This window comes from Dendropsophus ebraccatus, chromosome 8, assembly GCF_027789765.1.
Source record: "Dendropsophus ebraccatus isolate aDenEbr1 chromosome 8, aDenEbr1.pat, whole genome shotgun sequence".
NCBI classification, from domain to species: Eukaryota; Metazoa; Chordata; class Amphibia; order Anura; family Hylidae; genus Dendropsophus; species Dendropsophus ebraccatus.
In genome coordinates, this window is record NC_091461.1 from 67,929,475 (window position 1) to 67,942,845 (window position 13,371).

The following is a 13,371-nucleotide window of genomic DNA, read 5'->3' on the forward strand; positions in this document are numbered from 1 at the left end:
ATATAAAACTGTTAGAGAAAAAAACTACCATTTATTGTTAATAGCTGCCATCATAGCTAGCAACAACCCATCTAAAAATGTGTTAATGGATCATTTTCACCAATTGATTCTGCATATACACTGTTGTGTATGGGATTTGTAATAAAAGTGAAAAGAATCTGGTAAAGGTCTGATAGTGGGGATCTCCACCAATCATGAAAATACAGGGTCCCAAATGCCCTTGTTTGTATGGAGTGATGGACACATATGTGTGCTGAACCTCCATTTAGAGGCAGCAGCCAAAGACACCCAAGCCTGTGGATTGGTGAAAAGTGGTCATTATGGGAAAGCCTATGGGAATTCCCATCTCCAATAGTCATCCATTATCAACAGGATACAGGATAACATGCTGATTGTAGGGATCCGACCATTGGGACACCACTGATCTAGAGAATAGATAAAAACTGTACTCTACAATAAATGGAGAACAATTTAATTGATGTCCAACAACCCAGTATCTTCTTTGTTATCAAATATATCTTTTATTTAACTGATCATATAAACTTCACGGGCACAAAAAACTGACATGTCTTGGGTGGATACTCTACAATCCCTCTCTGTTTATCTAACACATACCATAAAGCATACATGTAATTCTTCTCAAAGCTAAGGCTGCATTTACACAGACAGATTTATCTGACAGATTTTAATCCAAAGCCAGGAATGGATTTGAAAAGAGGAGAAATCTCTGTCTTTCCTTTATGACCTGTTCCCTGTTTATAGTCTGTTCCTGGCTTTGGTTTCAAAGATCTGTCAGATAAATCTCTCTGTGTAAACGCACCATAAAATAGCCTTGTGAAATCATATACATACATTCTTTTAAAGCTACTCCAGGATAAAACTTACAGAAAATTCATAGCGGGGTATTTTCTCATAGTCCAGTGGCACAGCAACTCTTACACGGATGTCAGCCTTTCCTTGGACAGAGGTTGGAGAAATAATAAAGTGGTTGGAGTTGTTTCCCACAAGGTAAACTTCAAAGGCACTGTTGACACCCTGTTTAATGACAAATAGCGTAGTTAGACCACTGATTGAAACCTAGTAGATAAATAAAAGATAGTAAAGTAGCCACACCTACAATATATATATTACATCATATTGACAATCTAAGCTGTAATGTGGAGCTCTTCTACTTATATTACCTCACAGCTCTATGTATGTTACATAATTCTTAATAGTTTTTATATTATGCATTTATCAATCTATATGTGCATCCATTTACTTATAGCCTGCACTGGGCAATGCAAAACCTTGACAGTGGAAATGGCAGGTTAGAGGGAGTATCTCAGCAACTGACAACAAAAAGGAGTTTAGAGAAAAGAAAAGTCTGAAAAGAGAACGGGGAGTTAGAGAAAGAATGACAGATAGGACTTTAACTCCCCCATTGGTCTCAAGAGGTGCTAAAAAAATGTTGTTAACGGTGCCTTTACACGTACTGGATCCACAGCGGATTTCACAATGCGAGTTTTCATTCCACTGCAGATATGTGACCCGGCCCCTTTAACCCCTGCATCCCACCACCCGCAGCCTCGGCCCGGAGCATACAGTACATTACTTGCTCAGCGCTACGGCTGTGTGAGGCTCTCAACTCCCTATCAGCCAATCAGTGCACGGCACAGTGAACAAGGGTCAGCCAGGAGCAGAGCAAGTAATGTATGCTCTGGGCAGGGGCTACAGGCGGTGGGATGTGGGGGGTTAAAGGGGCCGCGTCACATATCTGCAGCAGAATGAAAAACTTGCAGCGTAAAATTCACTGCAGATCCGGTACGTTTGAAGGCCCCCTAAAGGTGTATTACCATTTTCATTACTATATCTAAAACATAATAAAGTTTGCAATTGGTTCTTATTACCGTTTTAGCTCTTGCTCCCTGCTAGACCCTCTGATGTGTAGGCTGTATTTGTAGCTGTCATCTAGATTTGTGACCACCTCTGTGCTATGAGCAGTGGCCCGGCTGATGACTCACTCCCTGGTCAGATGTGGGAGCATGCATCAGTGTGTGTACAGGCTCCCCTGCTGGCCACCGTAATGCATCACACTGACAGCTCCCAGTGCCCTGGAGCTGTAGTAGTTGGTTTAGATGAGCTCAGCACAGAACATCAGAGCTTAGGGTGCTTTTTCACAGAGAGATATATCTCACAGATTTTTGAAGCCAAAGCCAGGAATGGATTTGAAAGGAGAAATCTCAGTCTTTCCTTTATGACCTGGCTTTGGCTTTAAAAATCTAGCAGATAAATGTGCCTGTGTAAAGGCACCCTTTGGCCAACATTGCTGAGGCCAGCTCTAGTAACGCTGGTAAAAAGGAGCCTGCCCACAGAAAAAGAACAGGAAGTGAATGACCCTTTAAACTTATTTTCATCCATCTGGTGCATATTCTTTGGTGGAAGTTGCTTTGGCCTGGGTCCTGGATAAAGAGCAGAGATTTATCTGTGCTGCATGGCTGGCTGCAGCACTTATCTATAGCACCATAGAGAACCAACTGTTGAGAGACTTTTGCAGAGTCTGCTGTGGGCTGCTACAGATCTTGCTGTAAGTTGCTACAGAGCCTGCTACTAAGAGACTGCTATAAAGCCTGCTGGTAGGGTTTATAGAACCTGCTATTGAGATATTGCTACAGCGCTTACTGTCCCCCCACCACAGAGCCTGCCATGAGCTGCTACAGAGCCCACTGCCAGTGGCTATAGAACCTGTTGTTTAGAGACTGTAAATAGTGTATTGTGAGATGCGACACGGGCTGATGTTAAGAGACTGTTAAAGAACTTGCTACCGTGTGCCTTGCAACAGAGCCTGCTTTTGGGATGCATAGTCTGCTGCGAATTGCTACAGATTGTGTTATCAAGTGCTATACAGCTTGATTTTGAAAGACTGTAATATAGCCTGATGTAGGTCTGTTATGGAGCCTGCTGCTGAGAGACTGTTATTGGGTTTTCTGTGAGCTGTTACAGAGTCTGATGTAAAGACTACAATGATTGTTATAGAGCCTATTGCTATAGGGCCCAACCTTTAAAAATAATACAGATAATGTTACTGAGTGCAGTTTATTTCAAATTCAAACCCATGACCATAATATAAGGGGTTAAGTTCAAGGTCTGTTATGCTAGGAGCTGCATTGCACATCCATCTTGGGAATGGACTCTGGGCACTTGGTGCAATCACAACACATAGCCATTGTATTTTGAATATGGCCCCTGAGAAACTCAGAAAGGTATTAGGTCATATTTAGAGATGAGCGAACCTGGAGCATGCTCGAGTCCATCCAAACCCGAACTTTCAGCATTTGATTAGCGGTGGCTGCTGAAGTTGGATAAAGCCCTAAGGCTATGTGGAAAACATGGATATAGTCATTGGCTGTATCCATGTTTTCCAGATAACCTTAGAGCTTTATCCAAGTTCAGCAGCCCCCGCTAATCAAATGCCGAACGATCGGGTTCGGATGAACTCAATGCCGAACGATCGGGTTTGGATGGACTCAAAGCCGAACCCGGTTCGCTCATCTCTAGTTATATTATATAAGTATCGAGCTGCACAAAGACTGAGTGGGACCTTTGCACTGCAAGGGGCCTACTTAGTATGATAGGTGTTGAGGGAAGTTTAAAAGTACATTTCTGATGGCAAACTCTGTGGATTAAGAAAAACATATAGATGGCCTTAAAATTAGGTTACCTAGAAATATCCTTGGTATAAGTGGATATAGGACCCCCACACTCTCAGGCTATGTTCACACACAGTATAGCAACAGCTCTGACAGCCGTAGGAACATTTATTTTCATAGGGCCCATTCGGGGGGTGTATGGAATTCATTGAATAGCAGCCGCACAAAACAGACAGTGCAGACAATATAAAGTGTGGCTCTGGCCGCACTTTGCATTATCTGCTATCAGTAATTGGGATGCAGGCACACCCGAATGCACCTGCATTCCAATTTAAAAGAAATTAAGTTTATCCAGCCACTGTCATAAAGCGTGTGAACCCAGTCTTAATATATAAAATTAATAATAATGATAGCATAACCTCTGGACTGAAAAGTCTGATAATAGAATCAGCAATAAAAGTACTTGATAAAATCTCAGCAATTCACGTACAGTTCTTGTCAATATGTTACATAGTACTTGTACATAAACGTTGTTTTATTCATAATAAGGTAATTTGACATGTAACACTTTTCAATTGATTTCCCTTGGTTAGCCATAATTGGTTTATACTGTGACTGCACACATTAAACCAAATAATTGCATATATTGTACCTAGCAGTGAGAATTCAGAGTAGAATTCTGTGTTTAAAATTCTTCTCTTTGTGATAAGTAGACATTTTTCATCGTCTTATCCAACACCTCAAAATCCTAAACAATTGAATATACTGTTAATTCATTGCACTTCACTGCTTTTAGGCAAATCTGTTTGTGAATATGACCGATAGAACACTTAGGATATGTTCCCACTGTGAAATATGCGCCGGAATTTCAAGTGGAGGTCGCCTGTTCCATAGACTCAATGATATTCTCAAAACAAATCCGCCGTCCGCCCAAAGAATTGATGGTGAATTAAGCTTGAGAATATCCTCAGGTCTATGGGACAGGCGGAACTTTAAGCAGAGTCCACCGCGTGGCCTCCGCTTGCAATTTTAGCTGATATTCCATAGTGGGAACAATTTATCAATCAATTTATCAATCAATTTCTGATACTTTTGTTGGATAAAAAAGTTGTACATTTCGGCTTACCATATACTTGTATTAATTTTTAGCCTCTCTCACAAAAAAAAAATTGTTCACAGCACACTTTTAGGCTATGTACACACACACACACACAGTATAACAATGGCTGTTGTTATACTGACCGAACACTGACAGGTGTTTGTATGTTCCTGTGGCCGTCAGAGCTCTAAAAGCTGTGGGAACATTTATTTCCAAATGGCCCATTCGGGGTGTGTATGGAAATCAATTAAGCATTGATTTCCATACACACCATGGATGAACAAACTGCATCCGTGTGTGCATAGAAACAGTGGGTGTTATTTCTTCACGGCCGCACCATACAACGGTCGTTGTTGGTGCAGCGTGTGCGTGGAACGGGTGGCATTGCATAGATTTCAATGCATAGCTGCCCAGGCTGAATAGAACAGCCACTGTTTTCAATTAAACCATCTTGGCTCACTATATACTTGTATTAGTTTTTAGCCTCTATGTAAATTTGCCACTTATAAAGTATAGTGAGGAGAGACACAAATACTGTATGTTGTAAACCAAAATGTGCAAAAAAAAATTAAAAATTGAAGGGTTGGATCTCCTTTGATTTTAATGGTGTCACAGCCTTAGAGAAAGTGGCTATAGATGAGAGTAAGACATGCAGACATTAGAAATATACTGTATACATATATTCTGCACCTACTCAATGAGATTGACTAAGTGCCGTACATAGTTATATTATGCAACCTATTGTTTTCTTTGAATAGGGACAAAGAAATGGAATAAATGTAAAGGATCAGCATTTTTCTAAAGCCCTTCTGTACACAATAAAAGAGCTTAAAATCAGCTACTCTGATAAAAAAAGAGCAAGGATGTTGCTTATCACAGCTAGGAAACCTCTGGACCAATACAGCTCGTTTCAATGGTTTTCAACATAGTGTCCCAGCTAATATAACGGCAGGTTTTCCAATTTTCTCTCAGAACAAACTTCTTTGAGTAGGATTGGTCAATTAAATGCCCGAAGAGGCGCTAATGGCTGAGAGTGTCTGAGCGTGACAGCGGGAAGCAGGTGAGACGTTCTGCATTTACTCTCAACTCTTCCAGTTCAGTCATAGAAATATACAGGGGTTAGAAAGCAAAGCACTGAGATTCGGCATAAAAAAGTGATTTCATAAAGAGTGAACAGGGTTCAGGATTTATGTTCACAGGACCCCCAACTGTCTCTCTCGTAACTCCTCAATTGTAAAACATTAATAGCAACCTACATCCTCTAAAATCAAATAATTCCTGAATACAATGCTACTATCACACAGACTCCTTTTATGCAGAGTCTGTTCATAACATGCAAAATCCTGAAAATCAGTCAGCTGAAGATAGACTGTGCCCCACTCCTCTTATTTTAAGGTATAATTCAGCAATCTTTCTACATGATCTGTAGTAGAAACATAGGAAATGTCTGTGTTAGAGATGCAAAAAAGAGGCTCCACAGGCTCTCTTTTTTGCATATTCATGTTTCCCAGGGATTTCACTGTGTTGAGTGCTTTAATCAGTGTCCAACAGTGTTATCTTTGGTTGATCTCCCTGAGATCAGTGATCTGTCTCCCCTTATGTATTAATTATGATCAAATTTACAGTAAGTTTGGGTTCGCAAAACCCTGAATACTTGGCATATGACTCCTGGTGGCTGGACAAGGTGGATGCAGCCCAATGGCATCTAGTCTGTAATATCAAAAATGCTTTCTAAGCTACCTCTATGAATGAATATAAAATGAATTCTGTGCACCTGGCCAACTAAGCAGGGAGGCACCATCAAAATTATGCAGTGCTCCTGTATTTACTAAACAGCATTGTATGCCTTGCTTCCCAATTAACAGGTCACTGCAATGCTCATTGCTGCCTACCACTAGGTGGCACATACTCACTGTGCCAGGCTTTCTGCGTGTAAACTGAGCAGCAAAACATACTGTATGACTCTCCATTCAGTACACCAAAAGCAAACCACAATTCAAAAAAAAGTTTCAAATCAATCTGCTCATCTCTAGCTATCATTTATTGTCACATTGCAAGAGTTTTGTTCCATTCTGAAGTATTATATCAGCAATAATGTAGCAGACTTGCAGCTTCTGTAACCCCTAAGAAGCCATATTGGTAGAACGTATAGAACATTTTGCTACAATGGTTGCATATATAGTTGGACAGGCCACTTTCCATCCAATGTTGGTTACACCAACTCTTCATCTGAAATTTAGAATTACCAGAGGCAAACACATACCATCTAACTGGAGCATATTTTTTTTTACTTGCTGTCGTATTTATGACCTTTGAAATGCTCATGTCTGGCATCTGAGTAAATAATAGCTTCCAGGAGACAAGTTCCATCAAGCTTTACAAATTGTCTTAAGAGCACCATCTTGTCCAGGTTCACACAATATTTTTTATTGTATGCTTTAAATAAAAAAATAAAATAAAATAAAAACACATATTAAAGTTGTCAATGCTTTTATGGTGAGTTTTAGTGTCATTTCTAGCATGTTAGAATATGCCGCGTTTTGAAAACACAAAAATCCAAAATGTTATATACGTGCAAAGATATTCATGAATTTCTATATTCTGGCAGCAGCCAAATGGCAGCATTTTTGAGCTGAAAAGCATTCTTAAATGCAGAGTGTGAATCCACCTATTTACAACTGATCTAGATTTTAGTAATATGAAACTGCAACAATATCTGTTATTGAAAAGTGGCTTTCTTAACTGTCCAAAGTTATTAGAGCCTTTTGAAATGGTATCATATAATATGAGTAGGCTATTGTGTGTCTAAGAATATATATTTTTGTATTAGTCATGCCTACAGTATTCTTTTCACTAGACATGAGCAAATCTTTTAAAAAATTAGTTCACTTCCCCAATGTCATCTTCCATGTCTTCAGCCACCTCCAGCAAACTCAGGAAATCACTGACTGAGGCCAGGGCCGATTCTAGCTTTTCTGCTGCCTGAGACAAGAACTGAAATAGTCCCCGGCCCCCCCCTTTGAAGATCTAAAGTAAGGAAGTCTTACATGCAGAAAATCTGAAAATTACAATACATATTTCCACCACACTGCTCCTAAGAAAAGCCCAATATACTGAGAACAATATCATATAAACACCAAATACCGCATACCACATATTACCACCCCATAGTGACTAAATATTTCCAGTACACAAAGGAAAATAATACCGCCACTTCTTGAACACATACCACCGCTTAATGACTGAACAATACTAGTACTGCTACTAAATAAAAAAAAAACACTATACAGAGTCCAGCATTACCCCAAATGCCAGAATAGTGATAAGAGTGCAATTACATTCAGTGACTTAGAGATGACATCTTCTCTCATCAGAGTTGCTCCTTTTCTCTTTTCTTCTCCATTCGGCCCATTTTAGGCTACCCACATTTCCAGCACCTTCATCACCCCTATATAATACCTCATCTTTTGTGTCAGAACCTGAATAGTTCCCCCAATTTGACACCCACACAAAGTAATAAGCCCCTTCCTTTACTGCACGCTGTAAATACTTTTAGGGATGGTCCGAACCCGCCAAGGTTTGGGTTCGGCTGAACCCGAACGCTCTGCATCGGATTCCCGCTGTCTGCCCGCTCCATGCAGCAAGCGGATACAGCGGGAGGAACGCTGGAAAACTGGGATACAGCCTATGGCTATGGCTGTGGCTGTATCCCAGTTTTACAGGCGTTCCTCCCGCTGGATCCGCCCGCTGCACTGAGCGGGCAGACAGCGGTAATCATTGCGGAGGGTTCGGGTTCGTACGAACCCCATCCGAACCACGTCCGGACCATCCCTAAATACTTTCCTTTTGCCCTGACACTTGATTAGATCCATTCTGCACCTTCACAGAATTAAAAATCCCCCTGTCTCCTTATGTATTCAAAATCTTTACATAATCACCACTTCTGAGTCCCCATGTAGTTACAATCCTCCTGTAGTCCCCCTTCTGTGTTCTTATAATCCCCCTACATTGTCCCCCTGTAGTCCCCCTCCTATGTCCCCCTGTAGTTCCTTTCCTGTGTCCCCCTGTAGTCCCCCTTCTGTGTATCCCTGTAGTCCCTCTCCCGTGTTCTCATAATCCCCCTCGTAGTCCCCCTCCTGTGTCCTTATATTCCCCCTCCTTTGTTCCCCTCCTGTAGTCTCCCATCTCCTGGATAAGTAAAAAAAAACAAAAAAAAAAAACACACTACTCACCTCGTCAATCGCTCCCACGCTGCTATGGCCTCCTGGATGCTTGCTAGTTCAGGCTGCACACTGATCTCATGGAGCCTAATCGCAGTGAATGGCACAGAGCAGAGACTTGATTGTCATCTGCTCTGTGCCTCCTGTCAGCTGTGTCTGGGCCCTTATAAGGATAAAGACACAGCTCACTGCACGAATGCCTGTACCGTGCAGGAGTCAGGAGTGTGGTGTAAGACTGGAGTCCCTGCTTCTGTACGCCTTAATTGTACCGCGCCACGTAATATGCATACAGGAACAGACACATCAGCCAATCACTGAATGAGGAAGGACAGCGCTGAGGCCAGTGATTGGCTGAATGGGCCAATTTCGAGAGTAACAGCCCACTCTGCTAATCACTGGCGGCAGTGCTGTCCTTTCTCAGTCAGTGATTGGCTGAGTGGGCTTGTACCCTGAGAAGGGACAGTGCTGCGGTGGTGATTGACTGAGCGTTATGTCACTATTGAGGCACAAGTATCCTCCCGCTCAGCAAATAATTGACCTCAGCGCTGTCCTTCAGTCAGTGATCGTCAGAGCTGGCTGGAGGCTGAAGACATGGAAAAGGACACCGGGGAGTGCAGATGGGTGAGAAAACCATTTGTTTTATGAATTTTGTTAACAAATTTAGTAAAATTAAGCTTTGCTTACAAAGCCAACTTTGCTGGATTCCCTTCGCTCATCTCTACTTTTCACGATAAAATTACAGAAATTACCTTACACTGACGATTAAACAAAACAGGAGACTAGGTAAACACAAACTAACAAAGAACAAAAGACCAGTTATCTGACAGCTATATCATCTACAGTATGTGAAAAAGTAATGATTACTTAACAGAAATCTATCAGCAGGTTAAGGCATCCTACTGTACCCCCTGCCCCTGAAGCACTAATACAGCTTCCACCTGCTAGATCTTCTGGTGAAGCCTCTTATGAATACAGAGGCCACTACTGAGAGGCAGCCTCAGTATTTATTAGGGGCATGGTAACAGGAGCAGTGGGCAGCCATAATGATGCATTGAAGAGTAAAGTCCCTTGTAAATCTCAAAGGGACTAAGTGATGCTGCTTTAGGTCCCCTATCAGCAGGTTAGGATGCTCTTAAAAATTCCTTCCAATTATATTCCCCTTGAGGCTGGGTTCACACTACGTATATTTCAGTCAGTATTGTGGTCCTCATATTGCAACCAAAACCAGGAGTGGATTGAAAACACAGAAAGGATCTGTTCACACAATGTTGAAATAGAGTGGATGGCCGCCATTTAATGGCAAATATTTGCTGTTATTTTAAAACAACGGCTGTTATATTGAAATAATGGCAGTTATTTACTGTTATATGGCGGCCATCCACTCAATTTCAACATTGTGTGAACAGATCCTTTCTGTGTTTTTAATCCACTCCTGGTTTTGGTTGCAATATGAGGACCACAATACTGACTGAAATATACGTAGTGTGAACCCAGCCTCAAAGTGGAAGTGGTGATACAATGCATTTAGAAAGACTTTCTCTAGTTGCAGTCTTGTGCTAAAGAAAATAAATAAAAATTTCAGACCTTTCACTCAGTACTTAGGCAAACCCTTTTTAGCAGCAAATTGCCTCCAGTCTTCTTGAGTATGATGCCACATGTTGTGCACACCAGGATTTAGGGGTTTTCTGCCAATCTTCTCAGAAAATTATGTTAAGTTCTGTCAGATAGGGACAGTGGACAGCCATTGTCAGATTGAGATTTTTGTTGGGGTCTAAGTCAGAGCTCTTGCTGGGACACTCAAAGATATTCATAGAGTTTTAGAGTCAATCCTGTGCTGTCTTGGCTGCATGCCTTGACAGGTAATTGGCTTGTTAAAAAGGTGAACATTCAGCCAAGTCTAAGGTCAAAAGCATTCCAGACTTGGTTTTTAATTTAGAATATCTCTGTATTTTGCCCCATTCAGCTTTTCCTCAACCATGATCAGTCTGCCAGTGCCAACACTATAAAAAAAATCAACTCCAAAGCACAATGCTGACACCACAAAGCCTCACTGTAGGGGTGATATTGGGCAGGTGATGTGGAGAGCCTGGTATTCTCTAGCTATATTGCTTAAAATTGAGGCCAAAAATTTACTCATTGTTTATCAAATTAGAGAATCTTATTTCTTAGTCTGAGAGTCATTTAAGTTCTTTTTTGCATAATTCAGACAGGCCATAGTCATTTACTGAAAATTGGCTTCTTTTTAGCCGATCTGCAAATCATCACTGAGTACTACTTCTTTAAAACCGTCTGCAAAATTCTCACCTTTACATACAGGATCTTTGAACTGTGAATCATGATTGGATTCTTGGTCAACTCAATTACTAATCACTCCTGATTATTCATCATGGAGGGGAGTCTAGCTTTAGGAAGAGTTCTGGTCGCTCCAATTTGAAAATCGGATGTTGTTCGATTTAAAAATTAAGGAAACTTTTATTGAAGCAGAAATATTTTTGGACCCTTCTCCCGATCTGTGCCTCCATACAATCCTGTCCTTTAGACTCCAATCATAAATTTAGAAATGTCTCAAGGATGATCAGGAGAAATAGAAGGCCCCCAGAGCTATATTTTAAGTGTCATAGCAAATTGTATAAAGACTTGTCTATGTCCATGTCCATGCACAAATTTAGTTTTTTCTTTTTAATACATTTGCAAAAACTTCTGAAATTCAATTTTAAAATTCTCATTATGGGGTATTACATGCAGATTCATGGTGGAAAATTTGCTAAAAAAAGTGAAATGGTCTGAAGACTTTCAGAATGCATTGTACTTGATATTATAGTTACATTAAAGAGGTTTTACACTTAAAACTGACTTGTCCCCTAGGGAACAAGTAAGAAATCACATGGGGTTCAACCTGTGTACCCCAGGAGATCTCCAGATTGGCCCCCAGCTGTTGTTTTGAATGCAGCCGCGGCTACAGCATGTGACACGCTTCTCTATTCATTCTCTATGGAGCCACTGGAAAAAGCAGTTTGCTGTACTCGTCTCTCTCGTCTACATCCCTGTGAATAGGGGACATTTTAGTTTTAAGTGGAAAATCCATTTAAGGAAATACTTGGCTGCATTGTGCCAAAGGTCATGTGACTCTGCTTGGCTGAAGTTCCGCTAATATCAAGTCTGCCCAGTGTCATGCTCAAGATCTGTTCTAATATACATGTGTCCCAGCTCTTACTGCTTTTTGTTAACTTTTGGCCATCTGTTGGTATAATGTATATACATTTTTATAATATTTGGAATTATTTACTGTAATTTTAAAAAATCTTTTTAAAAACATCTTTTTTAAAAAATGTTTTGTTTTTTTTTAAATATAATTTCTACACAGCATATCTAATACTGAATTGCACCAACCCTATACCCTTTAATCCAGTTATGCTGATTCTTAGTAGCATTTTAATAAATATTCACTTATTTTTATTTTACTTTGGTTATCATGTCTTAATAATTTTTTGTAGGTGCTGTTAATAATTGATTCTCTAGATCTTCCAGATTCACTATTCTTATGATTGGTGAGAATCCCAGTAGTTGGAACCCTGTGATCAGTTACCCTTTACCCATTCTGTAGGCAGATTTCCATTATGAGAAAACTTGTGTAAGTAGTTGTTATCCCATTCCTTAACAATACAAACTTTGTCCGAGTTGAAACTTACACTTTAAAATATGCATTTTTATTATAGCCTAGGGAAACTTTAGCTATTTATAAGATAATTCTGTGCCTAATATTTGGAATGATATGCCAACAAAGCAGTTAAAAAACATTTGAAAGAAATGCAATATAAATAATGTAAACCAGAATTCTAAGCTGAGATCAAGCTTACATTCAGCAGTAGATGTCTTTATGTATTTACTACAATTTCCTCGACTGAAGTTGAAGTGCATAAGATTGTCAAATATATCGGCGTTTATAATTCAGCTATTATTATTAACCAGTATAATTTTCTTCCATCGTAATTTTAGCCCAGAGGTTCATTTGCAACCCAAACAAACCTTATTTATTTATTGATCTCCTGCTGGTTTGTTCCCCATCTTACTCGCAGACACTCAGGCCTAAAGACTCCCTGCTGAAATTCTGAGGATGAATCCCTTATTTCAAAGTTTATCTGCTGCCCACAAAAAGAGCCAGGTTTGATGGGATTACTACTTACTATTCATTTCTCTTATCCAGCCCTTCAGCAAAGGCCTTCTAGCATCTCTTTATGTCAACCAGAAAAGAAGGGGGGCAGGGCATCTATATTTCAAGTTAAAGCTCCAACTACTGTGAAAAAGAGATATTTTTACTTGGATAGCTTAACAGCATTACTTTCTTTGACCGAATACTGCATTTAATAGAAAGTCATAGACTCCTTACATTTTTAACTATAAGGCATACTCTGAAACTATGCAA

The 13,371-nt window shown here is 40.2% G+C and overlaps 1 protein-coding gene across 1 annotated transcript in view; it reads right to left on the reverse strand.

The window, feature by feature from the left end:
- Positions 1 to 13,371, reverse strand: part of CDH23 (cadherin related 23) — a 671,672-nt gene that overhangs the window by 339,607 nt on the left and 318,694 nt on the right. Inside the window, exon 11 of the mRNA XM_069981852.1 lies at positions 886 to 1,035. Coding sequence (XP_069837953.1) covers positions 886 to 1,035 — 150 coding nt within the window. The remainder of the gene's footprint in view (positions 1 to 885; positions 1,036 to 13,371) is intronic.